This window comes from Panthera pardus, unplaced genomic scaffold (genome assembly GCF_024362965.1).
Source record: "Panthera pardus isolate Hobbes unplaced genomic scaffold, ASM2436296v1 HiC_scaffold_6, whole genome shotgun sequence".
In the NCBI taxonomy this organism is placed as follows: Eukaryota; Metazoa; Chordata; class Mammalia; order Carnivora; family Felidae; genus Panthera; species Panthera pardus.
In genome coordinates, this window is record NW_026526991.1 from 81386477 (window position 1) to 81409171 (window position 22695).

Below are 22695 nucleotides of genomic sequence, written 5' to 3' on the forward strand. Positions count from 1 at the left end.
TATTTGGTTTTTGTCATATATATCTGAACCTAATATATTCATATATTTTCTAAACTCCAATGTGCAACTCTGTCAGAAAAACAAGTGATCAAATCTACAGTTTTTAGAGTATACATGCATATATACTGTCACCTGGATGTGACAAAATTATATGATAAAGTAAAATTAAAACATAGAAGTCAAGCTACTTTTAAATTCTATAGAACATTAAAAAAATACCTAAATACTAATTAGGCAGAAATTTATGATTCAAGCAATACATAAATGTGTAGGACTGCTTTTTAAAAAAAGAATCAACAAGAAAGAAGAAAAATCAAACCTGCTTCATTGCTTCTACCCGCTTGTTAAGAGCTGTGGTTTGCTCAATCAGAGATTCTGCTGCATCATCATGATCTCTCAATCTTTCAACAAGAGCTTTGGCATCAGCAAGTGCCTTCTCAATTGTGCAACTCATTTCTAAAGGAATACCTATAAAATTAAAATCAAGATTCAAAACAAAGCCAGCATACCATTTTATTATTTTAGGTTCATGTTAACATAGATATGCTTCTTAAGCTGCAATTGTTATAGGACTGTTCATGGGGAGAAAAAAACATCTAAGAACCCTTGCAGTTTTGCTTCTGTTAGGATGGCATAAGCTTGAAAGTGAATTTATAATAGTAAAAAAATTAAAGCATATATAAATGATTTGCAGAAATAATCAGAATGTATTTAAAACACCCTGAATCTATGGTGGGGAAAAGAAGCACAAATCAAGTGAATACATTTTATATTGTATAAAAATTGTGCTTTTGGGGCACCTGGCTGGCTCGGCTGGTAGAGCATGCGACTCTTGATCTTAGGGTTTTAAGTTCAAGTTCCATGTTTAGGTGTAGAGATTACTGAAAAATAAAATCTTTTTATTTTTATTTTTTTAAATGTTTTTATTTATTTTTGAGAGAGAGAACATGAGCAGGGGAGGAACAGAGAAGGAGACACAGGCTCCAGGCTCTGAGCTGTCAGCACAGAGCCCGACGGGGGGCTCGAACTCATAAACAGCGAGATTCTGACCTGAGCCGAGGTCAGATGCTTAACCAACCCAGGTGCCCCCAAATAAAATCTTTAATAAAAAAAAAAAATTGTGCTCTTCATGAGGGCACTCTCTCATCTTGTTATTTGTGAAAAAGGTCACTTTATTAGTCTATATTCTGTGGTTCATGATTCTCAGTCACTAACTAGGAGATCCTTCCTAGCCTCTGCTTAGTTAGGTGACCTGAGACCCCATTCACAACACACACTGACCAGCCAAAGTGGTCTCTTATGTGTCATGCTACGTCAAAGTGTCCTTCTTTTGGAGGAACTACTTCTTATAGGAACTATTATAATCCTAACTCTTGCACTTTCCTTAGTAAGTAATTAAAAAAAATATATTACTTAGAGCACCAGCCATTATCAGAAATTTTTGATATGTTAAAAGCAATAAATATTTAAGAGGAGCTCAAAATATTAGGAGACAAAATATGAAACAGTTAGTTAGCTTCACCATTTGGTATGCAGTGACCTCAAAACAAATTTTAATTCTAAAATAATCTCTCTCAAAAATGTAAACCTTCTGAAACTTACCATCTTTTTGTTTGTTTGTTTATTTATTTTGAGAATGACAGAGACAGGCCACAAACTAGGGGTGGGCAGAGAGAGGGAGAAAGAGAATCCCAGGCAGGCTCTGTGCTGATCTCATGAACTGTGAGATCATAATCTGCGCTGAAATCAAGAGTTGGGCACACAACCAACTAAGCTACCCAGGTGCCCCTGAAACTTACTATCTTCAAATTTTCTCTTTATACTAAGTTTTACCTTACCTTCTATATGAGCCATACTCTCTTCAGGGTTTTCTCAAAAAGTAAAATCACACTATAAAATTACTAGGCCAGAAGCCAGCTCTATAAGTTAAAACTCTCATATGGATCCCAGTTAACGGCTATAATTAAGGATTTCATCAACTTTAGGAAGACAGAAATTTGCTACAGAATGTGACTGTTAGAGTCTACTGTACTAGTTCAAACCTGAATAATAGGATTCAATTAGAATAAATTAAAGGGTAAAACTGCCAATTTACAAAATCTTCAATATGTGACTAGACATTTCTAGAGAGCTTCCAAAATTAAACAAGCTGGAAATTAATACTTCTGGCTCCCCAGATAAAACAACCAAAAGATTTGTCTTCTAAGATTTGAGAGGTTTAGCAAAAGGTACTTGAAAAAACGAGAAGCAAAAGGGTCATTAGTCATCAATGTCCCATACTAGCTAAAACACAGAAGGACAACTATCCAGTGTCTGTCCAAGATACTGCTTCTAGGAAAACATTAGCATCCAACAATGTCCTGTCCTTTCTCCAAACTTCCAAAGATAATTACCAAATGCTATAGATGGATAATAATACAGATTTCCTTTCATATTTAAGTCACCATATCTGCCATTAACTCCACTACCATGAAACACTAGATCCTTCAGAGTAAAAGTTTCAAGTTATTTAAAGTCCCCTTACCAATAAACCCACAAAAACAAACAGAACAAAACAAACAGGGAGGGAGAAGAGGGGACAAACTGACTTATATTTGATAGCTTGACACTACCTAAAATAGACAACACACAATAAAAATACTATACAAGCTAACATGCTATGTATGTACTAGTATATATACATATGTAAGTATAGAACTACTTTAAAGTGTGTTATAAACTAAGTTCTTTGACCACAAATCCTTATGCAGGGGCCTCAGATAAAACAATAAAATCATAAATCTATGGAGAAGTTCAAAGATTCCATCACAGACACGCAAAATCTGGTCTGACATTCCAAAAAGAAACATGGGATGATCAAGTTGTAAAATCTATAAAGATAAGAGCTGCCACAATCAGAATGGTGACTTGATAGCACCAGATGAAACCTCAAATGGACTCTAGAAACTCCATGAAACATTTCATTCCAATAGGAAAAAACTGGCCACAGTATTCAAAACATGGATAGAGAATTTTTTTGGATAGCATAAGATATGGCCCAGTGCATGCTTTATTTGTAGATAAATCTGGAAAATTTTTATTTTTTTTTAATTAAAAAAATTATTTTAGGTTTATTTATTTTGGGGAGAGAGACAGAAAGAGTGGGAGAGGGGCAGAGAGAGAGAGGGAGAGAGAGAATCCCAAGCAGGCTCTGCACTGTCAGCACAGAGCCTGATGTGGGGTTTGAACTCACAAAGCATGAGATCATGACCTGAGCTGAAACCAATAGATGGATGCTTAACCAACTGAGCCACCCAGGTGCCCCTGGAAAAATATTAAAGACGAAATGAGGACTAAAACCATTCCTAAAGGATTTTTTTTTTAACATCTCCCAGTGGATTTTATAAGGTTGTCTCTCTATGCTCTAGGAATATGTAACATTCATTAATATACTAGAATATTTATTTTATGAACGGATTGAAAAAGCCCTCTGCTGAAAAGACATAATAGTAACAGAAGTTAAAATACTATTATAGTTTGTATTTTCTATCAACTACATTCTAACTTGTCAATCAAGTAATATGGAAACAAAAGCAAAAAGTAATATGGAAACATATTTAGCTGGAACAGTTATTTATGAGCTTAAATTATGCAACACTTTATCTCTTCCTCAGAAATCTTCCTGTCTTCATCATTCCCAGGCCTCAGCAAAACCCAAACAGGATAAATCCAAGTAGGTCTAAGCTGAGACACATCATAATCAAATTTCTGAAAACTAAAAACAAAGAAAAATTCTTGAAAACAGTAAGAGACAAATGATACTTATAAAGAACCAACAATTTGAAGGACTATCAATCTTTCATCAGAATCAGGATGGCCAGAAGCCAAAATGATTGAAACTGAAAGTGGAACACTTAAAATACAGAAAGAACAGAACTGTTACCCCAGAATTCTATACCCAGGAAAAATAACATACATACATGAAAGTGAAATAAGAATCATTTTCAGAAGAAAACGAATTCATTTCTAATAGATTTGTTCTAAAGGAAATTCTTCAGAGAGAAGCAAAATGGTATCAGAAGGCAACTTAGAGCATCAGGAAAAAAGGAGAACAGAAATAGGCAAATACAGTGATCTATTTCTGAGTGTTTTAAAATGTCTTATGTTTGAGGGGGTGCCTGGGTGGCTCAGTCAGTTGAGTGTCCGACTTCGGCTCAGGTCATGATCTCATGGTCCGTGAGTTCGAGCCCCGTGTCGGGCCCTGTGCTGACAGCTCAGAGCCTGGAGCCTGTTTCGGATTCTGTGTCTCCCTCTCTCTCTCTCTCTGCCCCTCCCCTGCTCATGCTCTGTCTCTCTCTGCCTCTCAAAAAATAAAGAAACGTAATAAAAAATTTTTTTTTAAATAAAATGTCTTATGTTTGAAAACAAGAACTATAACTTTTACCTGATAGAATTTTCAATTTATGTAGATATAATATATAACTATGACATAAAAGTGGAAGGGTAAATGGACCTATAAAGTGAAAAGGTTTCAACATGTCACTTGAAATTATTAAATGTTGGGGTACTTTGGTGGCTCAGTTAGCTAATCATCCAACTCTTAATTTCGGCTCAGGTCACAATCTCATGATTCATGGGATTGAGCCCCGCACTTGACAATGTGGGCCTGCTAATATGTAATTAGTTATATATGTATGTATGTGTGTATATGTATATGTATATGTGTATGTACATACACATATACATATATACGTACAGATACATATATATGTATACTTATGTGTACATACACACACACATACATACACACACATATATACATACATATATATACACATATATATATAAAATTCCTAGCGAAACCTCTTGAAAAACTGTACAGAGATAATAGTCAAAATCACAAGAGATGAATTAAAATAAAGGAACAAAATATTGAAGGAACAAACAAAATAAATCATAAGATGTTGGATCTAAATCCAACCATATTTATAATTACACTACATGTAAATGTTATAAACACACTAATTAAAGACATTATCAGAATGAATTAAAAAACAGGACCCAGGGTGGGGAACCAAGATGGTGGAGTATGAGAATCTTCAGCTCACCCTGTCCCCTGAGCACACCAAGACAACAGTCACATCTGTACAACTAACTCTAAAAACAACCTGAAGACTGGCAAAACACACCTTACACAGTTAATGGTAGAGAGGTAGGAAAGGTAGGAAAGGTAGGAGAGGTAGAGACTGGTTGGGAACCAACCCCCTGACAAGACAAACCACAAATGGGAGGGACACCACAAGCACGGAAGAGTATCAGACCCCACCCCAGGCATCTCAGGCACTGGGGACATGCACTGTGAAGACAAATTCCCATTAACATCTGGCTATGAGAACCAACGGGGCTTAACTTCTGGAGCTTTTAAAATCAGTAGAGTTTAACTCTGGGGACTTTAAAAATCAGCTGGCTTAACAAAAGAGGTGGAGGGCAATAGGAAACTGGTCCCTGCCCTTAAAGAGCAAGCATCACAAATAATTCAGGCACAGGATCAACAGTTTGAAAAGTGCCTGGGGTATATGTGAAGGAGACTTATTTACTAATCTCAGGACATGTGCTGAAAGAGCAGGAATCTTCAGAGATTACTCCAAGAAAAAATTGATGGTGGGGGCCACTTCCCTTCCCTTGCCTAGCCTAGATAGCCAGACACCTGCGGGAACCAGCACCAACACTCTCCACACTTGCTAGCACTGCATGCCCTGCCCCCACATTCCCCTGCCACCTACCTGTTCCAACCCACCCATCTTGGCACACATCCCTCTGAAGAGACTCCCGCTCCTCCATATCCTGCAAGCAGCCCGGGCAGGGAATGGTGCCATTCCAAAGAAACTCCTGCACTGTGGAGGGGAAAGATAATCTCACATACCAGCTGGCTCACAGTTCTAGAGCCGAATCTCTTAGCAGGCTGTACAGGAAGAGTACTCTGCCATTTGGTGCACCTGCAAGTGCAGCCAGAGGTGGAATCTAGACACCTAGTCTTGACTGCTGGCCCCAGGCCCCCAAAAAAGCTGCTGTGGGCTCTGCAGGGAGAAGGCCCTGCCTTTTGCTGTACCAACATAGAGAGGCTAATTGCAGACAGGTAGCCTGACTGCTGACCCTGCCACCCATGAGCCAACTGGGCCTCACACAGGTTCCTCAACAACTCAGGGACTAAACCCTGCCCAGTGTGCCCACAGTAGGCTTTGCAGTCAACTGGGCTGAAGGCTCAGTCACAACAGGAAGACATATACAGCCCATATAGGACACTGCTGGAAAACCTGATTCTGTTGACCTGGGGGCATTATACTATAGGCCACCACAGGACCTCTTTGACACAAGGTCACTACTTTCAAGAAGTCGTAGCTGACCTAATACACAGAAACAATCACGGAGAGTTAGACAAAACATAGTCACAGGACTATGTCTCAGATGAAAGAACGGGACAAAATCACAGCAAAAGAGCTAAATGAAACTGAGATAAGCAATATGCCTGATAAAGAATTCCAAGTAATGGTCATAAAGATACTCACTGAACTTAAGAAAGAGTGAATGAATTCATGAGAACTTTAAGGAAGAGATGAAGAACCAGCAAGGGATGAATAATTCAGTAAGAGAAACAAAAAAACACACTTGAGGTAATCAAGGGATTAAGGGAGGCAGAAGAATGGATTAGTGATCTAGGAGACACAGTAATGGAAAGCAACCAAGCTGAACATCAAAAAGAAAAAGGAATAAAAAATGAGAATAGGTTAAGGGAACGCAGTGACACCATCAAGCATAATAACCTTTGCAATACAGAGATCCCAGAAGGGGAAAAGAAAAAAGGAGAGAAAACCTATTTGAAGAACTAATAGCTGAAAACTTCCCTAATCTGGAGAAGTAAACACACTTGCAAATCCAGGAAGCACCAAGAGCCTCCAACAAGATTAGTTCAAGGAGGTCCACACAGACAGGTAATGATTAAAATGGCTAAAAGTAATGATAAAGAATTTTAAAAACAGCAAGAGAAAAGAAAGCAGCTACATACAAGGGAAGCCCTCTTGTAAGACCATAAGCTGATTTTTCAGCAGAAACTTTGCAGGTCAGAAGTGGGTGGTATGATATATTCAAAGTGCTGAAAGGAAAAAACCCTGCAAACAAGTATACTCCACTCAGTAAAGTTATCTTTAGAATAGAGAGGTAAAGTTTCCCAACAAAAGTTCAAGGAATTCATCGCCACCAAACCAGCCTTACAAAGTATGCTAAAGGGAATTCTGAGTGGAAGAGAAAGCCCTAACTAGAAATAAGAAAATTAAGAAAGGAAATTATTTCACAGGTGAAAACAAGTATGTAATAAAGGTAGTAGATAAATCACTTATAAAACAAGTATGGAGGTTAAAATACAGTAATAGAAAAATCAATTATGTCTACAAAAATCCAAAGATACACAAAATAAAAAGATGTAAAATATGACATCATATACATAAAACGTGATGGGGAAGTAACAATTTAGTGCTTTTAATGTGTTTAAACTTAAGTTTAGGAGTTAGTTAAGTTAGACCATTAAATTACAAATGACTGCTACACACATAAATTTTATATGTGGACTTAATGGTAACCACAAATCAAAAACCTATTAATACACACACACGATAAAGAGAAAAGAATCCAAGCATAACACCAAAGAAAGCCACCAAGCCATAAGGGATGAGAGCAAGAGACAAAGAAAGGAACAAAGAAGAACTACAAAAATAACTAAAAAACAATTAACAAAATGGCATTAAATACATACCTATCAATAATTACTTTAAACATAAATAAACTCCAATAAAAAAAAATTGGGGCAACTTAATGGATAAAGAAACAAGACCCATCTAAATGCTGCCTACAAGAGACTTACTTCAGACCTAAAGACATATATACAGACTGAAAGGACTGGAAAAACACATACCAGACAAATAGAAGCCAAAAACAAAACCAAAAACAAGCCAGGGTGGGGCGCCTGGGTGGCTCAGTCACTTAAGAGTTTGACTTTGGCTCAGGTCATTATCTCACAGTTTGTGAGTCTGAGCCCCAAGTGGGGCTCTCTGCTGTTGGTGCAGAGCCCACTACAGATCCTCTGTCTCCCTCTCTCTCTGCCCCTCCCTCACTTGCAAATTCTCTCAAAAATAAACAAACATTAAAAAAAAAACCCAAAAAACAAAAAAAGCAAGCCAGGGTGGCAATCCTTGTATCAGACAAAATACTTTATTTTTAATTTTTTTTAAGATTTTAACTAACCTCTACACCCAACATGGGGCTCAACCCTGAGATCAAAAGTCTCATGCTCTACTGACTGAGACAGCCAGGCACCCCAGACAAAATAGATATTAAAGCACAGACTGTAGCAAGAAACAAAGAAAAGCACTATATAAAAATAAAGAGATCAATCCATCAGGAGAATATAACAACTGTAAATATCTCTGCATCCAACACAGGAGTACCAAAATACATAAAACAATTATTAATAAACATAAAGGGAGAAATGGACAGCAATACAATAATACTAGTGGGCTCTTAACACCCCACCTATATCAACTGATAAACAATCTAGACAGAAAATCAACAAGGAAACAATGGCTTTGCATGACATATTAGACCAGACAAACCTAACAGACACATATAGAACACTGTAATCCCAAAGAGCAGAATACACATTCTTTTCAAGTGCACACAGAACATACTCCAGTATAGATCACATATTAAGCAGTAAAACAAGTCTCAATAAATTTAAGAAGACTGAAATCATATCGAGCATCTTTTTTCAACCACAACTGTGTATGAAACTAGAAGAAATTTGGAAATGCCACAAATATATGGACGCTAAACAACATGCTACTTCAAATGACTGGGTCAACCAAGAAATCAAAGAGGAAATAAGAAAATACATGGAGACAAACGAAAATGAAAACACAATGGTTCAAAATATTTGGGATGCAGCAAAAGCAGTTTTAAGAGGGAAATTTATTGTGATACAGCTCTACAATAAGAAACAAGAAAAATCTCAAATAACAACCTAACTTTACACCTTAAAGAGCTAGAAAAAGAACTAGCAGAAGCCTATCTGCACTGCAAAGGAAACAATCCACAAAACTAAAAGGCAACCGACAGAATGGGAAAAGATATTTGCAAATGACATATCAGACAAAGGGCTAGTATCCAAAATCTATAAAGAACTCACCAAACTCCACACCTGAAAAACAAATAATCCAGTGAAGAAATGGGCAGAAGACATGAATAGACACATCTCTAAAATAGACATCCAGATGGCCAACAGGCACATGAAAAGATGCTCAACGTCACTCCTCATCAGGGAAATAGAAATCAAAACCACACTCAGATATCATCTCACGCCCGTCAGAGTGGCCAAAATGAACAAATCAGGAGACTATAGATGCTGGAGAGGATGTGGAGAAACGGGAACCCTCTTGCACTGTTGGTGGGAATGCAAACTGGTGCAGCCACTATGGAAAATAGTGTGGAGGTTCCTCAAAAAATTAAAAATAGATCTACCCTATGACCCAGCAATAGCACTGCTAGGAATTTACCCAAGGGATACAGGAGTGCTGATGCATAGGGGCACTTGTACCCCAATGTTTATAGCAGCACTTTCAACAATAGCCAAATTATGGAAAGAGCCTAAATGTCCATCAACTGATGAATGGATAAAGAAATTGTGGTTTATATACACAATGGAATACTACTTGGCAATGAGAAAGAATGAAATATGGCCTTTGGTAGCAACATGGATAGAACTGGAAGGTGTTATGCTAAGTGAAAGAAGTCATACAGAGAAAGACAGATACCATATGTTTTCACTCTTATGTGGATCCTGAGAAACTTAATAGAAGACCATGGGGGAGGGGAAGGGGGAAAAAAGTTACAGAGAGGGAAGGAGGCAAACCATAAGAGACTCTTAAAAACTGAGAATAAACTGAGGGTTGATGGGGGGTGGGAGGGAGGGGAAAGTGGGTGATGGGCATTGAGGAGGGCACCTGTTGGGATGAGCACTGGGTGTTGTATGGAAACCAATTTGACAATAAATTTCATATAAAAAAAAACTAGCAGAAACCTTAAGCTAGCAGAAGGGAGAAAATAATAAAGATTAGAGCAGAAATAAATGAAATAAAAGTTAAAAAAAAATAAAGAAGATCAAGGAAACCAGGAACTGGTTCTTTGAAAAGATTAATAAAACTGATAAATCTCTGGCCAGACTCATCAAGAGAAAAAAGAAGACTCAAAAAAAAAAAAAAAATCAGAAATGAAGGAGGAGAAACAACCAACACCATAGAAATACAAAAGATTCTAAGAGAAAATTATGAAAAATCATATGCCAACATATTGGACAATCTAGAAGAAATGGATAAATTCTTAGAAATGTAAAATCATCCAAAAGTGAACCAGGAAGAAATAGAAAATCTGAACAGACCAATTATTAGTAATGAAATTGAATCAGTAATCAAAAAACTCCCAACAAAGTCCAGAACCAGAAGGCTCCACAGGTGAATTCTACCAAACATTTAAAGAGTTAATACCTATTTTTCTTAAACTATTCAAAAAAAAATGGAAGATGAAGGAAAACTTTGAGATTTATTCTAGGATGCCAGCATTACCCTGATACCAAAACCAAAGACCCCACAAAAAAAGAAAACTACAGGTCAATATTTCTGTTGAACAGAGATGCAAAAACCCTCAATAAACTATTAGCAGACCTCATTCAATAATATACTTAAAAAAAAATCATTCAACAGGATCAAGTAGAATTTATTCAAAGGATGCAACGGTGGTTCACTATTTGTAAGTCAATCAATGTGATACTTCACATTAAATAAGAAAAATGATAAAAACCATATGATCATCTCAACGGATGCAGAAAAAGCATTTGACAAAATACATCAATTCATGATAAAAAGTGTCAACGAAGTAATTTTAGAGAAAACATGCTTCAACATAACAAAGGTCATATATGAGAAACCCATAGCTAACATTAAATGATGAAAAACAGAGCTTTTCCTTTAAGATCCGGAACAAGACCAGGATATCCACTGTCACCATTTTTATTCAACACGGTACTAAAAGCTCTAGATGAAACAATCAGATAAGAAAAAGAAATAGGGTGCCTGGGTGGCTCAGGTGATTGAGTGTCTGGCTTCGGCTCAGGTCATGATCTTGCAGTTTGTGGGTTCAAGCCCCACATCGGGCTCGGTGCTGACAGCTCAGACCCTGGAGTCTGCTTCAGATTCTGTGTCTCCCTCTTTCTGCCCCTCCCCTGCTCACACTCTCTCTCTCAAAAATAAATAAACATTTAAAAAAGTTAAAAAAAAAAAAGAAAAAGAAATAAAAGGCATCCGAATTGGTAAGGAAAAAGTAAAACTGTCACTATGCACAGATGACATGATATTATATACAGAAAACCCTAATGACTCCACCAAAAAACTATTAGAATAAATGAATTCAGTAAAGTTGCAGGATACAAAATTAATACATAGAAATCTGTTACATTACTATACACTGATGAGGAGCAGAAAGAGAAATCAAGAAAACAATCCCATTTATAATTACAGTAGCAATAGTAAAATACCTAGGAATGAAATTAACCAAGGAGGTGAAAGATCTGTACTCTGAAAATTATAAAATATTAATGAAAGAAATTAAAGATGACACAAACAAATGAAAAGATATTCCATGCTCATGGATTGGAAGAATTAATATTGTTAAAATGTCCATACTACCCAAAGCAATCTACAGATTCAAAGCAATCCCTAACAAAATGCTAATAGCATTTGTCACAGAACTAAAATAAATCTAAAATTTGTATAGAACTGCAAAAGACACTGAATAGCTAAGGCAATCTTGAGAAAGAACAAAGCAGGAGGTATCACAATCCCAGATTTCAAGATAGAATACAAAGTTCTAGTAATCAAAACAGTATGGTACTGGCACAAAACAAGACACAGAACAACAGAACAAAATAGCCCAGAAACAAGTCCATTATTTACATACCAATTAATTTATGGCAAAGGAGGCAAAAATATACAATGGGGGAAAAGAAAGTCTCTTCAATAAACGGTACTGGGAAAACTGGACAGCTATACGCAAAAGAATGAAATTGAACCATTTTCTTAACACCATGCACAAAAATAAACTCAAAATGGATTAATAACTTAAACGTGAGACCCAAAACCATAAAACGCCTACAAGAAAACACAGGTAGCAATCTCTTTCACATCAGCCATAGCAACGTTCTTCTAGATGGGTCTCCTCACACAAGATAAAAGGAAAATTAAGCTACTGGGGTTAACACCAAACTAAAAAGCTTTTGCTTACTGGATGAAACCATCAACAAAACAAAAGGCAACCTACTGAATGAGAGAAGATATTTGTAATGACATATCTGATAGGGGGCTAATATATCCAAAATATAAAGAACTTACACAACACCAAAAACCCACAAATACACCAATTTAAAAATGGCAAAGAACCTCAATGAACATTTTGCCAAAGACAACATAAAGATGGCCAACAGACCCATGAAAAAGTGCTCACCACCACTATCATCAGGGCAATGCAAATCAAAACCACAGTAAGTAATCACTTCACATGTCACAATGGCTAGGAAAAAAAAAAAGACACAAAATAAGAAGTGTTGGGAAGGATGTGGAGAAAAAGCACATGCATTGTTGGTGAGAATGTAAATTAGTGCAGCCACTGTAGAAAACAGTATACAAGTTCCTCAAAAAATTAAAAACAGATCTATTATATGATCCATTAATCCTCCTTTGGGTATTTACCCAAAGAAAACAAAAATATTAATTCGAAAATGTATGTGCAGCCCTATGTTTCTAGCAGCACTGTTTCTAATAGCCAGGAGATGGAAGCAACCTAAGTGTCCATCAACAGAAGAATGGATAAAGATGTGGTATATACATAAAATGGAGTATTACTCAGCCATAAGAATGAGATCTTGCCATTTGTGACAACATGAATGGACATACAGAATATTATGCTGAATGAAGTAAGTCACATAGAGAATGACAAATACTGTATGATTTCACTTACATGTGGAATCTAAAAAAACAAAAGAAAAACTAACAAAACAAATTAAAAAAAAACCAGACTCTTAAATACAGAGAACTGGTGGTTGCCAGAGGGAAGATGGGTTGGGGGATGGGTAAAATAGATAAAGAGGATTAAGAGGGACAAGCTTCCACTTATAAGTCACAGAGACAAAAAGTAGAGCATAGGGAATATATTCAATATTGTAATAATATATGGTGACAGATGGGGACTATACTTTTCATGGTAAGCACTGAGTAATGTACGGAATTGTCAAATCAGTATGCTGTACACCAGAAACTAATATAACGTTGCAAATTAATTATAATTCAATAAAAAAAAAAAGAAAAAGGGAAAAGAAAAAGCAGAAGATAGAAATTAAAAAAACAAAATCGGAACCCAAGTGTAAATAGTCTATAGAAACTTACTTCAAATATGATATATGTAAGTCAAAAGTAAAAGTACGGAAAAGATATACTATTCAAACACTAATCAAAATAAAGTCAGAGTGTTAATAAGCACAGGAAAAGATGCTCAACATGATTAACTATCAGGCAAATACAAATCAAAACTACAATGAGATGCTTCACACCCACTAGGATGGTTGTAATAAACAAGACAAATAATAAGATTTTGCTAGCATATAGAGAATTTCTTTCTCAGTAATCGATAGAATTTGTACACAGAAAATCAGCAAGCATACAGAAGACATGAACAAACACCATCAATGGGGTGGACTGAATTAATATTTATAAAATAAGTATCAACAGAATACATATTTTTAAGTGTGCACAGGATCTTCACTATGATAGATCTTATCCTAGATAACAAAACAAACCTTAACAAATGAAAAAGAACTGCAATCATATAAATTATGTTCCATGGCCATAATGAAATTAAACTAAAATAAATAACAAAGAGATAAGAAAATCCGAAATTAACACACAACTAACTCAGGAGGGAAAAAAAAAACTTTGGAAATCAGAAACTTTCATCTAAATAAACATGAAAATACAAGATATCAAAAAATTTGTCATGTATGTATAACAGTATTTTGAAGGAAATTTGTAGCATTAAATTCTTTTATTAGAAAATTGAAAATATCTCAGGGGCGCCTGGGTGGCCCAGTCAGTTTAGTGTCTGACTTTGGCTCAGGCCATGATCCCACAGTCCGTGAGTTTGAGCCCCATGTCAGGCTTTGTGCTGACAGCTCAGAGCCTGGAACCTGCTTTGGATTCTGGGTCTCCCTCTCTCTTCTCCCCTCCTTCTCTCATGCTCTGTCTTGCTCTCTCTCAAAATTCAACATTAAAAAAACAAAAAACAATTTAAAAATATCTCAAATCAACTACCTAAGCCTCAAACTATGAAACCAGGAAAAGAGCAAAATCAACTCTAAAGTAAATAGAAAGAAGGAAATAATAAAAGAGCAGAAATCAATGAAATTGAAAACAGGAAAGCAATAGAGAAAAACCAATGAAACCAAAACCTAGTTCTTTGAAAAAGCAAATGAAGTGGATAAACCTCCAGCAAAACTGATGAAGGGACAAATAAAAATAAAAGAGAAGATATAAATTACTGATGTCAGGAATGAAAAAAAGGGTATCAGGTCAGATTCCTAACTCATTAAAAGGACAGGTGAATACAATAATAAATTCTGCACACATCAATTGGATAATGTAGACAAAATGGATTAATTCCCTAAAACCACAAACTACATAGTCACACAAGAGGAAACAGGTAACTATTAATAGTCCTGTAACTATTCCATAATAGTCCTATAACTATTAAAGAAATTAAATTTGTAGTTAAAAATATTCTGCAAAAAATCACTATTTGGATGGTTTTAATGGCAAATTCTACCAAACATATAAAGAAATAATACCAATGTTATGCAACCTCTTTGAGAAAATGTAAGAAAATAGTTCCAAACTCATACAATGATGCCAGCATTACTTTGAAACCAACACCAGACACACTTCAGAGAGAGAGAGACAGAGAACCACAAACCAATGTCCCTCATAAACATAAATGTAAAAATTCTCAAGAAAATACTGGCAGGTCAAATCAGCAACATATAGAAAGAATAATACACCATAAGCAAGTAAGGTTTATCCCTGAAATCAAGTTTGTTTCTACATTTCAATATTAACCAATGTAATCCACCATTAAAAAACAAAAACAAGGGGCGCCTGGGTGGCTCAGTCGGTTAAGTGGCCGACTTCGGCTCAGGTCACGATCTCGCGCTCTGTGAGTTCGAGCCCTGCGTCGGGCTCTGTGCTGACAGCTCAGAGCCCGGAGCCTGTTTCAGATTCTGTGTCTCCCTCTCTCTGACCCTCCCCCATTCATGCTCTGTCTCTCTCTGTCTCAAAAATAAATAAACGTTAAAAAAAAACAAAAACAAAAAAAAACACTTCTTCATACTAATTGGTGCATTTGAAAAAAAACAAAAAAACAAAACAACAAATTCTCTGCAATAAAAACTCTCTGCAAATAGAAATAGAAGGGGATTGCTTCAAATTGACAAAGGCGTTTTCTTTCTTTTTTTTTTTTTTTAATTTTTGAGATACAGACAGAGAGAGACAGAACACGAGCAGTGAAGGGGCAGAGAGAGAGGGAGACACAGAATCTGAAACAAGCTCCAGGCTCTGAGCTATCAGCACAGAGCCTGAAATGGGGCTCAAACTCAGGAACTGTGAGATCATGACCTGAGCCGAAGCTGACACTTAACCAACTGAGTCACCCAGGCACCCGCCCCCTTTATTTGAATTTTTTAATGTTTATTTAAGGGGCATTTTCAATATAGCCAATATCATACCTAAATGAAAGACTGAATGTTTTCTGTAAAGTCAGGAACAAGGATGTCCCCAAACACCACTCCTATTCAATATCATACTGGTGTCATTAAGAAATAAAAGACATATAGATTGGAAAAAAATAAAACTGTTATTAGCAGCCAACATGTAGTCTATGTAAAAAAAACCCCAAAGAATCCAAAAAAGAACTCCTGTAGCTAACATGTGACTTTAGCAGTGTCACAAGATACAAGATCAATGTGCAAAAAAAAAAAAAAAAAAAAAAAAAAAAAAAAAATCCATGGTTTTTCTATTTGTTAGCACTGAACAAGTAGAAACCAAAATTTAAAAAATACATTTATAATAGTTCAAAAAATGAAAGTTTGGGGTATAAATCTAAAAAAACATACTGAGTAAGTACACTGATAACTACAAAATGCTAATGAAAGAAACCAAAAAGGGCCTAAATAAGTGGAGACACACTGTGTTCATAAACTGGAAACTCAACATACTAGGATGTTAATTTTCCCCAACTGATCTGTAGATTTAATGCAATCTCCAATCAAAATCACAGTAGGCCTTTTGGTAGAAATTGACAAGCTAATTCTAAGATTTCTATGAAAATGCAAAGAAACTAGAATAGCCAAAAGAATTCTGAAAACAAAGTTGGAGAAATCATACCACCAAATTTTAGGACTTACTATAAAGTTACAGCAATCAAGACAGCATGGTATTGGCAGAGACAGAACAGAGGTCAGAAATAAGCCCACAGAAACATGGTCAACTGATTTTTGAAAAAGGTACACAGATACTTCAAAGGGACAGTCTTGTCAACAAATGGTGTTAGAAGACTGGACAGCCATATGCCAAAAAATTAATCCCAACATAATTCTTACACTTTACCCAAAAATCAACTCAAAGTGGACCACAGATGTAAATGTAAAATGAAAAGCAGAGAAAAGTCACTGTGACCTGGGTTAGGCAAAGATTTTTCACACATGATACCAAATGATTGATTCATAAAAGAAAAATTTAATAAACTAGACTTCATCAAAACTAGAAACGTTTGCTCTGGGGAACGCACTGTTAAGACAGTCTGAAAAGACAAGCTACAGAATGTGAGGCAAAATTTGCAAATCACATATCTGACAAAGGACTTTATCCAGAATACTTTAAAAAGTCTCAAAACTAACAGTAAGAATATGATCCATTTTTTAAAAAGTTTATTTATTTTGAGAGAGGGGGAGAGAAACAGACTGCAGGAACAGGTAGGTGAGGGGCAGAGAGAGAGAAGTGCAGAGCCTGACATGGGACTCGATTCCATGAACCGTCAGATCATGACCTGAGCTGAAATCAAGAGTCGGACGCTTAACTGACTGAGCAACTCAGGCGCCCTGAAAATGATCCAATTTTTAAAATGAGCAAAAGACTTTAACACTTAATCAAAAGATATATAAATGGCAAATAAGCACATGAAAATATATTCAAAGTCATTAGCCGTTAGAGAAATGCAATTAAGACTACAATGAGATCCACTACACCCCAAATAAAATGGCTAAAATAAGTACTGACATTCCAAGTGCTGACAAGGATGCAGTGTGACTGGAACTATCCTATAATGCTGGTGAAAATGCAAAATGATATGGCTAGTTCAGAAAATGGTTTGGCAGTTTCTTACCAAGTTAACCATATAGCTGCCACATGACCTAACAGTACTACTTCTGGGTATTTCGTGTAGAGAAATGAGTGGAAAAACTGTACTGTAGTACAGCAGTCATATGAAATGAGGTACTGATACAATACAGATGAATCTCAAAGGCGTTATGCTGACTGAAAGAAGATAGTCTCAACAGGTTATATAATGTTTCCAATTATCTGGCACTGCCTAAAGGACAAAACTATCATGCATTCCCTGTCCCCAAGGTTTTGTCTTTGTCATGAATTCTTCTGGTGGCTATATGCATGTGTGGCAGAAGGAAGGTATCTATTTATATTTCCTTTTTCTTATGGGGACAACTAGTTGTCCCAGTCTCATTTACTGTATCGTACATTCTTCCGCCACTGAATTTTTTTCTATTGAAATATATTTGACATATAACATTATGTAAGTTTAAGGTGTACAACATGTTGACTTGATACATTTATATACTGTAATATGATTGCCATTATAATGATAATTAGCATCTCTATGTCACATAATCACTTCTTTCTTGTGGAAAGAAGTACCCCCACTCATTTTAATGCCACACATATTGTATGTTTTCTCAATAAATGTATGGGTATGTTTCTGAGCTCTCTATTCTACCTCTGGGTCTTTTTCTTTATCTATCTCCACAACAATACCACGCTGCCTATACTGTTAACAGTTGTAAAATACACCCTTACTATCTGATATAGCAAGTTACCCTTTTCTTCTTCAAAACTGTTTACCTATTCTTAGCCTTCTCTTCAACCTAATTCAACCTTCTCTCCAACTAAATGGACATCCAGAGCACTCTAGATCAAACTGCTAGCTATTAATTTTAACTAATTCAAACCGTTGGTAGATGTCTGAACTCAAAGAATCCTACCTTATATTCTTTCGGTCAACAGGACAAATGTTATTCCCATTTCATCAATGAGGAAACGCAAGGAGCCAAGCTAGTACCAGAAATAGAATTTCTGATCCTGAGTTTAGTGCTCTACACAGGAGCCAACGTGGATCCTCAGGACTCTGTTTACTTTTAGCCATGTAAAAACCACCTGTCTCCCCGGGTGGAAAAACAATGCAAATTCCCTGACCATGCTTTACCAATGGGACTTCCAAGATATTACAAAAACTGAGTATCAAGCCAGCAATAGAAAATAAACGAGGCTGTAAGTGAAGAAAAGACCAAAAAAAAAAAAAAAAAAAAAAAAAACAACCCAAAAAACAAAAAACAAAAACAAAAACCCACAAAATTTCAACTATTTTCCCTTATGAATAATAAAAGCCTAGCATCCACTTTAATTGGGCATCACAGTTAATTATAAAATCGATTAATGTTTACTGACAGGTTTTTCAAAATTAAAATTAACATCCACTTTAAAAAATCTCTAGGTTGCATAATGAAATACTGTCAAAATCAGTTATAGTTAAAATATGTTTTATAACTACAAAAATATACCTATTCAGAGAAAGGAATTATAAACATCAGATAATTGAAAGCATAATTTTATTAACACTTTAGAAAAATAGTGACACAGAGTTTCTAAGAATCCGCGTGTTCATTTCCTGTATGTGAAACAACAGAAGTTTAAAATAGTTTATAACATGCATTTACTTTGCCAACTTTTTTGAAAATCATTGTGCTTTCTCCCCCTCTTTTGGCTGGTAAGTGGAGTGGGAAGAAGATTGTTTTCCAAACTCTCTAGCAAGTTTTAAATATTTAAAAATAGACTCCAGTAAAAAAAGAGAGTATTTTCAATTTATCTGCCTATCTTTATAGTGCTTGTCATAACTGGTCACAGTGCACTTACATTATTTTCCATAGGTAGGCCCAATTTACAGGTGGAATTTTTCTAAAGCGGGTTTTTCCCTGCCTGCATTAGCCACATTCTCGCCCACTTTGCCACCCAAAGATGTTGGCAGACTCCTGGCAGAGGTTTCGGAACATTCTGCTGCTGATAAAAGAGAAACCACCACCCACTCAAAATACCAACTGCCAGCTGTTCAGTTTTACATTTTGGTTAAGAAAAATTTAAAGAAATTCAAGTCACTCTTCTTTCTCTTTCATCCACAAATCCACTATCCCATAGCTGGACCTACACAGAAATATCGTGACTACTGACACACCATAAATTTCTTTAAATATGCTTTTTTTAATGTTTGTTTATTTTTGAGAGACAGAGAGACAGAGACAGAGAGAGAGAGAGACCGTATGCACATGCAAGTGGGGCAGGTGCAGAGAGAGAGGGGGCAGAGGATCCGAAGTGGGCTCTGTGCTGACAACAGTGAATGTACATGGGGCTCGAACTCATGAACCGTGAGATCATGACCTGAGCTGAAGTGGGACACTCCACTGACTAAGCCATCCAGGTGCCTCTGTCCTTAAATATTAACAACCTAGTTTAAATTTTATTGGATTGTTCGGGCATACTAACTGTATTAATTAGTACATAGTATTAACAGATACATATGGAACCAGAAAAATAAAAAAGCATAGTTATGGCTTCCTTAGAAACTTTTAATCTAAGGGGCGCCTGGGTGGCTCAGTTGGTTGAGCAGCCGACTTCGGCTCAGGTCACGATCTCGCAGTCCGTGAGTTCGAGCCCCGCATTGGGCTCTGTGCTGACAGCTCAGAGCCTGGAGCCTGTTTCAGATTCTGTGTCTCCCTCTCTCTGACCCTCCCCCATTCATGCTCTGTCTCTCTCTGTCTCAAAAATAAATAAACGTTAAAAAAAAAAAAAAAGAAACTTTTAATCTAAAGAAATCAAGAAAGAGTGTATGTAAATTACATATAAAAATAAGCATCTTTTATCGACAATATATTTCTGCATTTGAAAGCATAGAAAATTTTTTACGGTCTTTGAAAATGATGGAATGAACACGTTTGAAGCTTTATTAAGAAGATAAATTTGTTTTTAATGTTTATTTAATTTGAGAGAGAGAGAGCACAAGCAGGGGAGAGCCAGAGAGAGAGGGAAACAGAGAATCCCAAGCAGGTTCTGTGATAGCAGTGCAGAACCTGACACAGGGCTGGAACTCACGAACCATGAGATCATGACCTGAGTCGAAATCAAGAGTCTGATGCTTAACAAACTGAGCAACCCAGGCACCCCTGAAGAAGATAAAATTTTAAAATTGGAAGAACAGGATTTAAAAGGACATAGGAGAATTTTTTTTACCTTAGAATTGTAGCTAAATATAAGTTGCATATACGTGGAGGTTCAAACAGGTATGACAAGTCAAGGAACTAACCTAAACTGGTTATTTATAACCTATGGGCCAAGGAGTCATTGGAAGTTACATGGATGTACACGCACCCAGTACAATCTGTAGTCTAAAATAATTTGCTCACCCACTTACTTCTCTATTTTTCAAATGTAGACAGATACTAGTAAAATAAAATAGCAAATCACTTAAAAGGTTAGTTTTTTTCCCCATTATGCATAATCTCAGCCAACAAATACTAAAAGTACAATTACTTCTGTGTTAGGAGTACAGTTTCTCATGTTCAAAACGGATCAGGGGCCTTTAACATACAAGGTTCCTTCTGGCTATTTAAGGGCACTAAGGACTTCTATCATTAATCTTTAGAACTTGTATTTACAAGTATACATATTTACAAATGTGTACACACATGATGCCTGCTATGTACATCCAAATAATGCCTGCTATACCCCCAGGCATTGGACCAGCTTTTGTTACAAAGATGAATAAGACAGGATTCCAGACTCAAGCTCAAATTGATACAGATACATGAACAAATAATACAACCTAATAAATACTGCAGAGCTGTTTCAAGTGCCCTGGGAGCACAATGGCATTATTAATGTCACCTGGGGGAGTATGAGAAAACAAGGATCTATGAATTCGGTCTTGACAGGTGGGGCATGGGGTGGAGAAGAAGAGTTAGCATTCTAAACAGATGGTACAGCACACACAAAGGCACAGAGTTGTGAAAGTGCATGACATGTTTGGGGAAAAACAGTTCTCTCGTATGACTGGATATCGAGGTATTTGGAGAAGTAAGAGGAGAGGAAAAAGGTAAAATGAATTGGGATAGATAGTAAAAGGCCCTAAATGATATGCCTCACAATTAAGACTTAATTCCATCAGCAATATGGTTACTGACAAAGTTTAAGGACTGACATAAACAGATTTCAGAATAACTGTATGGAAGGATGAAGGTGGCGAAACTACTGGGGTAGGGTGGGTACCTGCAATAATTCTGGTGGAAGAAATAATACAGTTCACTGCAAGTGGAAATGCAGAATCAGGGACAACGGTTTCTCGTTTGGACAGAGGGATGGATACTGGTACCATTATGAGAGATGGGATACATTGGAAAGGAAGAAAACCAGGAAAAGAGTAGTATTCCTGAGAGGGCAGTTTTTCAAGAGACAAGAAATGGTTATAGGCATGATATATTCTGCAAAGCGGTAAACTCAAAACCGAAAGGGTCCCTCTTCCCTCCGCTCAATGGTTAGCACCCAGGTGGGTTTAGGCAGGAAGAAAAGAGAAACGGAAGATGCGTCCACACAGGATTAGGGCCAAAGCTTCAAGAAACTTTCCGCACCTCAGATCCGGAAAGAGGAGCTCACAACTGAGGCCGGGAAAAGGAAGTACCGCTCCAAGGAGCGGGTAACCAGCGCAGGGAAGCGGCTAGGGACAGGGGGCAAGCAGTTCAAGAGGTGGAAAGCACCAGAGCGGCCCAGGGGAAGGAAACTTCCGACTCCCTTTGCCCGCTCATGTCCCTGGATTTATTCCACTTACTCTGGTCTCAATCCCTCGCAGCCGTCAACAGTGGCGTTAGGACTCAAAGCCTCTGCTAACAGGGACCTACGCACCCAAGGGAAGAGACTCCACTCGTCTGTTCACCTTCTTCAGCGAGCAGACTCAGGACCCAGCAGAGACCATCAGTGGAGAGGCGGCTGGAGGGGTCAGCGGAGCTCAGCCCCATCACTGGCCGGAGGTAAACCTCCGCGGACCGCCTCGGACCTGCACGCTCAGAGGACCCAAACCTCGCGAGATTTCCTTCCTCACGTTACGGTGGGGGCAAAGCCAGAGATTTATTTGCGGGTCTTTGCAGACATGCGCGAGAGGTGGAGGCGGTTCCCTTCTGCGTCCCTC

General features: G+C 37.0%; 1 protein-coding gene across 3 annotated transcripts in view; it reads right to left on the reverse strand.

Annotated features, from left to right (window-relative positions):
* FGFR1OP2 (FGFR1 oncogene partner 2) overlaps positions 1-22527 on the reverse strand; it is a 34733-nt gene extending 12206 nt beyond the window's left edge. For 2 of the 3 annotated variants that reach the window (XM_019452285.2, XM_019452283.2), the window contains exons 1-2: positions 22339-22449; positions 320-468 (exon numbers count right to left, since the gene is read on the reverse strand). In XM_019452285.2, coding sequence (XP_019307830.1) covers positions 320-454 — 135 coding nt within the window. In that variant the 5' untranslated portion in view covers positions 455-468; positions 22339-22449. Of the gene's footprint in view, positions 1-319; positions 469-22338 lie in introns of all 3 variants that reach the window. The other variant, XM_019452284.2, reaches the window with a different exon arrangement.
* Positions 22528-22695: the final 168 nt, after the last annotated feature.